This window comes from Echinops telfairi, unplaced genomic scaffold, assembly GCF_000313985.2.
Source record: "Echinops telfairi isolate 266 unplaced genomic scaffold, ASM31398v2 ScPeMD7_7458;HRSCAF=8496, whole genome shotgun sequence".
NCBI classification, from domain to species: Eukaryota; Metazoa; Chordata; class Mammalia; order Afrosoricida; family Tenrecidae; genus Echinops; species Echinops telfairi.
Window position 1 is genome coordinate 14,253,860 of NW_022111358.1, and position 9,767 is coordinate 14,263,626.

The following is a 9,767-nucleotide window of genomic DNA, read 5'->3' on the forward strand; positions in this document are numbered from 1 at the left end:
CCTATTTACTCCAAGTTAACATGCAAAAAAACGCAAAATTTTTTTTATTATTTCACATTTATAACAAAGTATTCAAAACAAAAAACTCACTGTCATCAAGTGGATGGCTACAGAGAGACCCTAAAAGGCTCTAAGACCCAATATTGTCACTCTTTACAAGAGTAGAAAGCCCCACCCCACCCCTCTCTCTGAGTAGCTGGCGGTTTCAAACAGCTGACTTTGGTTAGCAGCCCAATGTATAACCACTACACCACCAGGACTCCAACAGAGTATCCAATAAATCCAATTACAAATAAAGGGATTTCTACAGTTTTACTTTTATCTTCACATTTAAATTGCTTGATTATTTCAATTACAATTAAGAATCTTTTTACTATATACTTTCATGAACATTTTTATGAATATAGGTCAGCTTTCACTATTTTAAGTAAAAAATAAAATCTTTTTCAATTCAACACTAAAATTTATACACTATACCCACAGAAAATGGTTTTGAATAACTGCAGAGATATGTATTAAGAGTATGTAGTTTCATGTTCAGAATTTATATGACAAAAGGACAGAATAAACACCAAATGAAAAAAGCATAACAAGGTATGGATTGTGATAAGAGTTGTATGAGCCTCTAATAAAATGATCCAAAAAAAAAGGAAAAGCATAACAATGGACTTTAATTGCACTATAAACGTTGTGCTATTACAAAGGTTAATGTTGATTTTATATTGTTCTTTAAAAGTATTTCCTATATTATAGCTATGTTTTTCAAATCAACTAATTATTTCTATGAAAAGTTTAATAAAACTTTAGAATTAGAATAAAATAATTTTACAAATCAAGCATATCAAATAGGAATCAAGCATCAATCTAATATCTAATAGGAAAAGTTCATCACATCCTTTTATATATATACTCTTAACCACTTCTACAAAAAAATCAAAATGTCTACAGGATTCACTGTATTAATAAATTCCTTATTTTATCTATTTTTCAAATATTAGGCTGGATAAAGGAGAAATTGCACATAGTGACTCAAAGGTAATTATTTAAAGGTCTAGATCACAAGCATATTATTTTGCTGTGAGAGAGAAATGAATCTACTTTCAGGTTAACTGAGTCCTATAGGTCCTGCCATTTCAAAATTAAAACGCTTCATTAAGAGTTTTGTCCTCAAATTATGTAGACTTATGATTACAGAAAATATTCATGTTCTTGATTCCAACAAAATTTTATTAGGAATAATTCAATTTGTCACCTCTTTATAATCTAAATATACTTTATTTGTATTCCTTTTTACCACAAAAATCTTACCTCTTGAAAAGAATGTTTGAAACTGACAGTGTTGTACAATAGTGCTTGATGTGATTGAACTACAGAATGATGTGATATCTGTATTAATTCCCAATACAAAGGTATGGGGGGGGGGAATCCTACCTTCTGAAAAACACAATGGTTCTAACATTTGTTTCACAAGTAACCTTTAACAGTCTTTATTGTTCTAATTTTATAATTGATCCTACACTTGAAAGTGTCAAAGATCCAAGACACGGGTATCATAACATCAAATATATACAATTGCTATACACTAAGGATAAATCCTAGTCCGTTTAATGAAATATCTGAAGTCCTCATTGTTTTTCAAGGAGGGGGGGCTGTATGCAGGGACTCTAGAAACATAGTACTGTATAAGCCGACCCGAATATCAGCCAAGGCACCAATTTTACCACAAAAACTGCATTAAAAATGTGCTGAAAAACTCGGCTTATACACGAGTATATATGGTAATAGGAAAAAATTATTTCTCTATATGTTGAATTCAGAGAAAGTGAGTTGGCACATCCAGTCCACCCAAGACCTAGTGATATGCACCTCTAACCTAGTTAAACAAGTCCTCAACCAAAGATTCAAACAGAAATTAGTTTACAGGACTAACAGCCCACACAAGCCATCTCATCTACCCTGAGACCAGAAAAACTAGATATTGTCAAATGGATGCTGACGAAAATGAGAGGCAAAGGAGGCAGAACTCAAATTCTTAGAAAGTCCAGACTTAAGTGCCCTCAGACATTCTCTAAACCTTGAACTGAAACTACCCTGAGGTCACCTTTTAGCACAATAGAAGATTGGGACACAAAAGAAAAGATAGTACCTCTAAGTGTAGTGCTCCATTAAAAAAGCATCTATGTTAAGACCAGCGTCAACAATTACACTAAAGCAGCGATGAGAAGAACGCAGGGACAGAAACAACCAAACTGCACTTAAGGGAATGTTGACAAACTGTTGAAAAATGCAATTAATGCCACTGAACAATTTGTGCAGAAATTGTCAAATGGAAACCTAATTTGCAGTGTAAATTTTCACTGAAAGCACAATATTTGAATTAAAAATATTTCTATCAGAATGTAAATTAACATACTGCTTTCTTCACTGAGAAAGTCATGCTCATTAGAAAAATAAATGAATAAAGTCAGGAAAACATCAATATGCTAGATAACATAATAAAAAATGTTAATTCTAAAAAATAAAATAAAATAAATCCTTGAATCTCAACACCAGCATTGTAATTGAAGGGGAAAGAACACATTGCAAATCTTTATCTAGCTCTTCTGAATTTAATCAAGCATAGCCTGGTATATGTATTTCAGTTACTATTAGCATAGTGTAGTCAATCATTGATACTTGAAAGTTTTTAAAAGGTTATTTATTTGAATATGAAAGCTTAAAAGCTGAATTTGAAGTTATCACAAAGTAATTTTTTAAGCACGTAGATCACAAAATGACGCCAAAGTGTTATAGGTCATCAAAATCATTATCAATGGAAAACATCAGAAAAAAAACCAACACACTAGTCAACATTTTTCTCAAAATTGACATCTTTAAGTATGTCCAAAATGATTCTGATAAAGAAGGAATTTTTTCCTATTTAATAAACTAATGACTACCTAATGCCTCAAAAATTAACCTGGTAGCAAAGGCTGTATTTCCTCCAAGAATAATGAAAAACATTTAACTGTCTATGTGTAGATTGGCACTTATTTGGAACAAAAGTTTTCTACTCACTAAACAAATACTACTGAGAGCCTTAAATTGACAGCATTAGTAATCTATGGCAAAAATCTGAAAATCTTTATAGCTCAGTATGTGGCTCCTAATCTTTAATTTGAAGATTTTAAAACTCCACATACTTTCTAACTTAAGAAGAACAATAAGTGGAAGACTAAGGCAAATAATGAAATTTGTTACTTAGAAAGCTGGCCACAATTACAAAAACAGAAGATATGAATGAATTAATCTCTTCAGGCTAACATTTGAAAAAACAAACAAAACCAGCTGCCTTTTGAATCTATTCCAATTCATAGGTATCTCTCAAGTGTATCAGAGTAGAACTGTGTTCTATCAAGGGCTCATTTTTTGGAAGTAGATTGGCAGGCCTTTAATCCAAGGCACCTCTGGATAGATTAACCGTTAACCTTATGGCTAGCAGTCAAGCAAGTTGACAGTTTATATCACCCTGGGAATGACTCTTTGGCCTCCATGGTACTACACTTTTAGTTTTGCTGGCATTAGTCTCCTAAACTTAGCTGCTATTTATTTGCCAATCCTGTTGAAAACTGTCATTTAAAATTAAAATCCACTATAGTTAAAATCCTTCAAAGTAAGCAATTGAAATTAAGTTCTAATACTAAATAATGGTCCACTTAGTTTAATATTCAGTATAGTAACAGAAGTATTTGGACACTGCTAAAATCTAGTATAAATTAACCTTTAGATATACTAAGTGTCAAGCAAAACTCACTAGCTGCTCTACAGGAGTAAGATGAGGCTGTGTGTTCCCATTAAAATTTAGTCTCAGGAATGATGAGGGCAATGAATATACGAATGTGCTTTACACGACTGATGTTTGTATGGATTGTGATAAGAGTTGTATGAGCCCCTAATAAAATGATTTAAAAAATAAATAAAAAATTTTAAAAATAAAAAAATTTAGTCTTAGAAACTTTATAGTTTTATTCTATCATTATATGGTTGTTATACATTGGAATCAATTCAACGGCAGTGGGCGGTAGTAGGCAAAATCTAGTATACAGGCATGAGGAAAAAGGAAAAAATATATTTTTAACCCTGAGTCTGGGTTTTCATTGTTGCTGCTGCTAGTTTTTAGTTGTCAAGGTATCAGTTTTCTCAGTCGCGTCATCTTCTAATGTATTATGATTTTCTTAACGTGGCAAATTTGGGGAATAGTGTAGTGGTTTTTTGTTTTCTTAAGGAAAAGAGTAAAAGCCAATGATAACAGCATCAAAATTCAAAAATTAGAACACAGTAAAATCTCACACAAAAAGTTTGTCCTTCAAGGACGGACTAGTGACAATAAAACAATTTTGCTTTGATGCAAACTAATACTACACTTAAAAGAACCACTATAATCTGTAGAGACTTTTGAGCTGAGACTGAGCTAAGATTTTCCCATTATGAATTTTATACTTTGTCAAGCCCTAAGGGCACTACCAGGTAGGCTGGACTTCTTTCTAACCACAAGGTTAGCAGTTTAAACCCACCAGGTGCTCCATGGAAGAAATAGGAGACTATCATAAAGAGTCATAGCCTCAGAAACTCTGCATAGGGTGTAACTATGAGTTGGACTCTAGTAGATGACAGTGGGTTTTTGGAATTTGGTCACTGACTGCAGGACTAAATTCATTATGTTATGATGTCCAAATTTTAAATTTCTTAAAAAGGAAAGTTACCATAATGAGGAAGGAGTTTTGTTCACAAATTTCTTTTCTATCAAAAAATATCAATATCAATTTAATTATTCATTCTCTAAGGGAGTAAAGTAAAAAATAAACATACATGTTTGGCTTTGAAAAGAATTTAAAAAAAAAAGAAGAATCTCTTTCTGGAATATTTTGGTTAAGTTAAAGTCGTTAAGGCAAATACTATGTTTGAAAAAACCATCTAGCCTTTGCACTATTTACTACTGCTAGAAAAAAAAATGAAGATTTTAGTATATAGTAAATCAGGTTTGGTTTGCTATCGTGGATCTTTACCAATTAGCATTAAAATGAGTTTACATTCATCATCCAAAAAAGTATGAAAGAGACTAAAATTTTAAAACCATTATAGAACCTGATCACTCTTCAAAACTATCAAGGGCCCCAGAACAAGGAAAGCCTGAAAATCTGTCATGGTCTACAAGTATCTGCAAGATATGACAACAAAATATAATAACCTGAATGCAATCCTAAAACAGAAAACAATTTTTTATAAAAACAGATGTATGGACTTTGATTAGTAATGTATTCATATTGGTTGATTAGCTATAACAAATGAACCAAACAATAAAGGAAACTGGATGATGGGTATACAAAAATCCATTACCGTTTAGTTAATTCAAACTCAGGGTAAGCCATTAAAGTGGCGTATGGTTTCCAAAGCCAGATCTCGGATGGTACAAGGGGTCAGGGTTACATGTTGAGCTGTCTAATCACAAGAGAAGCAGTTCAAACCCACTAGCTGCTCCCTGGGAGAAAGCCTCTGCAACTAAAAGGGGCAGTTCTACTCTGTCCTATAGGCTCACTACACGATTTGTCAGAACTGATTTGATGGCAATGAGTTTGGCTTTTCTATTTGAATCTTTACGGAAGCAGACTCCCACAAAGAAGTTTGCGGGTTCAAACAACTAGGCTTTAGGTGAGCAGCCAAGCACTTTAATCAGTGTTCTAAGGGCTCCATAATTCTTTAAATCACCTTTACAACTTTAACATCAAATCTAAAAAGTTTGTTTTTTAAAAACATTATAAAACGCATGCCATCAAGTTGGTTTCTATTCACAGAAACCCTTTAGAACAGAGTGGAGTTACTACACAGGATCTCTGGGGCTGTAAATCTTTAAAAATACAACAGTCTCATCTTTCTCCCACAGAGTGTCTGGTGGGTTCAAACTGCCTGCCTTCCAGTTAGAAGCCCAATGTTTAACTCATTGTGCCACCAGGACTCCTTGAAAATATACTACATATGCGTCAAGTGAGATAAAGGGGCTAAACAAAGGCAATTCTGTACTTTTGTAACTGAAATGTGTCAGTTAATAAAAAAGACTGAGAATTCTCTTTACAAACATACAAGAATGCTTTCCCTCTCTCCACCACCACCAAGAAGGGCAATATTGTCACCATACTCACAAACATTTGAGTAACAAGATGTGGTAGGTGCTGAACCAAACAGAAGGGCACTGCTTGTGAAGAGCAGGCGCAAGCTAAATTAACACAGCTTTTGAGTTACCACCTGGGTCCTTCCGGTTACCGGTTCCTCAGTGCTACACCTCTACTTGGAACTCAGGGTTCCCTCCTACAGCTGATGCCACCCCCACTGTCCAGCTGCTCTCTTCTCAGGGGAGCTTCAAAGAAGGGAATAGAGTGCCACAGATGGGAAGAAATGAAAAAGGGGTTAGCTAGAGCGACAGAGGCAGACTAATTACCCCAAAAGGGAGGCAGACGGTATCCCTGGAGTAAAGAAAAGAGCGAGACAAATATACTCCATCTGAAAAGACCTTATTATTCTTTAAGATATGCCTGACTTAAGTAACAACATTCTAAAGTAAATGACAGGTTAAAAAAAAAAATCGAACACATTCTATAAATACCAGTGACTACATAAAACTACAGATCAGTCTTTACAACAGTAAATCTGATTACATACTACTACTACTTTTCAGTTTACTATTTGAATTGTCTACACTCTGATAAATTTTCAAAAGTTATTTACCATTCAAGTATTCAGCAAAGTCTGACAAATTAAAAAATCTAATCTTCCAAAATTACTTTCACTCACATTCAAGATTGGCATTTATTTTGAAGTACAGACGCTATCAATTCTAAAAAAAAACTAGAACTAAAGTTGAACTAGAGAAATTTCTTAAAACGGAAATTGTTTTAATAGAGAAAACGTATCTGATTGATAATATGGAAACTAGAAAGAAACATAAACCAAGTCTTAACATTCTAATATTCTACAAAATCACTCACACCTAACTTTATTAGGTTTTTAACTATGAACACATTAGTCCTACTACGGTAAACTAAATTACATGCAGGTGTATTACATATATAATTAAAACTGTCCTATGATTCCACAAAAAGTATCTTCTGGAATCTGAAAAGATGGTCTTGTTTAGATGCTCTGCCAAATTTATATAAAAAGATTAAAATCTTAAAAGTTAGGATTATAGACAATTTATCAACATTTAAACTGTTTTCAAATTCTTTTACTAAGGTAGCAATCTCAAAAGATTAAAATAATTCAAGCACATCAAAGACACTGAATGAAAAAGGAAGCTGGCAGGCATAGCTTTTGTCATCATCATTAGAAGGCATCATTTTACTGATGCCACAAAAAATGTTTATATCCTGAACATACATAGAAACATCCTTCTCATATACATTGGCTTCAAAAAGTGTATGGAAAAAAGAAATTGATGATTTCCCCCACAAACTTTTTGAAGCCCATAATATGCTATTTTACATATTTAGAACTATTTAACAGGGATCATATTAGGAAAGCTGGGAAGCTCTATCACAACAGAATTACAGCCAATCTCAAGAAATTAGGATTTACATTAGGGTATAATTCATTAGAAGGTAAAAAAGCAACTATCAAGACAACCACAATATATATACATATATATTCCTGCACAAAGGTGGATCTTGCTAAATAATTGAGATAAAGGCACCAGGATTACACTTCATTTAAAAATAAAATAGGTCTTATAAGACTAATGGACAGTCATAGAACCACCTTTGTAAAAGCTACTTAGAAATCTTAAGTTCACCTGTCAAAAACATTACCAAACGATCTTGCTGATGAAATCTTTAAGAACTGGACGCACACTACCATTATTTACATTTCTATCACCAAAAATTCACATAGCGCTAACTCTTAAAAATCTAAAATACAAGTTTCAAAAGTTACAGAAAGAACCACAGTTTCACTTTCTAAAGTAACATTTGGTCCTAAAAGTCACAAGAATAAAGTAATCATACTGATTTGTCTACAATAAAATTATTTCCACATAACCTTTTAAGGTATGATCCCACAGTGTATAAAAAGTAAACAAAATGACACTTAGCAATGGTAATTTTTGAAGGAATAGTATATCTCAAAAGAATCATTTTCCACAAATGAAATGAACATGTCTTCATGTGTTAATAAAATAATAACTATGTTATCAATAACATGAGAAGTTTACAACCCGTCAAGATATTCCTGATATTCTGTAAAGGAGAGCGGTGGCAGAATTCACTCAAAAGGTAAATGACACTGGTGTCAAAGATTATTATGCGATTTGCTGATAAATTTGTGCCTTCAAATTCCAGTTTTCTTATGTTAATAATACTTATTTTCCTAGACCTAACTGCCTGCAAGAAATTCAGAAGGAAGTCTGCCATAACACACAGGAATAACTTATGTAAAAATTTAAGTAAAACAGTGGTGAAATAAAACACAGCTAAATTTTCCACCAAGAAAAGAATCCTAATGTGTAATACAGATGCTATTTTGGGACAAATATACAATCTTACTGCATAATTTGTTAGAAATGATAAAGTTGCTTTCACCTGATAAATCATGGTGAATAAGGTCAGCAAAATTAGGGTCTTCACCCCACCAAAATATCCACAATTCTCTTCTTCCAGGTCTTTGATCTCGCCGCCAAACACCAAGTACATCTGCCTTAAGACATCGACTAAAACTGCTCAAAATGGGGTCTTCCTCTGTCACCGGAAACAGAATAGGAGCAGAAGTTGGGCCTTGCCATACATATCTTTTCCATTTAATTCCTGTCAAGTCAGCCTGAAGAAAAGAAAGCATGACTTTTATTATTGTACAAAGTCAAATTTATTCAATTAAAAGTTTACACTATTTCAATACAAGGATATGCTTAAGATATTGAAAGTGGCTTAAGGCCAAAGGGGGCAAAAAGGAGCATTAAAATAATATCTCAACCACTCAAAATTTGAAACACAGTTTTTGAATTAACACAGACACAACATTGAATAGCAAGCCAATAAGTATAAGGCGCCCTAAACAGAAAAAACAAAAACAAAAAACTTTAGAGATAAACATATACTCTAATACTGCACACTGAGTAAACATTCCTTTGCTGTCCTAAATTCTTTTCTAACTGGCCCCACTTGTTCCTTGGTGTCAAACTTTTAACTAAAAATCGATTCTTAAAGACTCATCATTCCGTGTTTGAGAAAAGTCATGGTGCTAAAAAAAGGTCATCTGAATAGTTCCTGGCAAAATTCTAACCAATCCTGCGCACATCCACTGTAGGAAAGGCCCAAGGACTGCCCACAAAGAACAGTCGGATTTTTGCTAGACGATCTTCAAAGAACTTGATCCTAAAAGTACCAGAAATAGACTGAGTTGGAGAGCACAGAAATTCAAAACCCGCTTATGTCTTTTTCCTTGCAGAGAAATGCTGATTAAACAAGAAAACCAACATAAATTACAGAGGGGGAAGACATTTTAGCTATCAATATCCCGCTGTAAAAAAAAACAAACTTCCCCCCGAGAGAATTCACTAACTCTTCAATCCGACTTAAAGGTGCAAAGCATAAGGTGCCAAAAATGAAACTGCTGAGACATGACTGGCAGTTTGCACTCGCCAACTAGTTGTGCTCCGCCCACTCACTCAATTCATTAACCTGACTATCATGCACCCTTGAATATTTCTCCCAGCACAGGGAGAAATGAAAAGAGAAAAGTCACCC

At 33.6% G+C, this 9,767-nt stretch overlaps 1 protein-coding gene across 1 annotated transcript in view; it reads right to left on the bottom strand.

The window, feature by feature from the left end:
- Positions 1-8,859, bottom strand: part of MED13 (mediator complex subunit 13) — an 83,737-nt gene extending 74,878 nt beyond the window's left edge. Inside the window, exon 1 of the mRNA XM_045299845.1 lies at positions 8,607-8,859. Coding sequence (XP_045155780.1) covers positions 8,607-8,859 — 253 coding nt within the window. The remainder of the gene's footprint in view (positions 1-8,606) is intronic.
- Between the last annotated feature and the right edge of the window lie 908 nt (positions 8,860-9,767).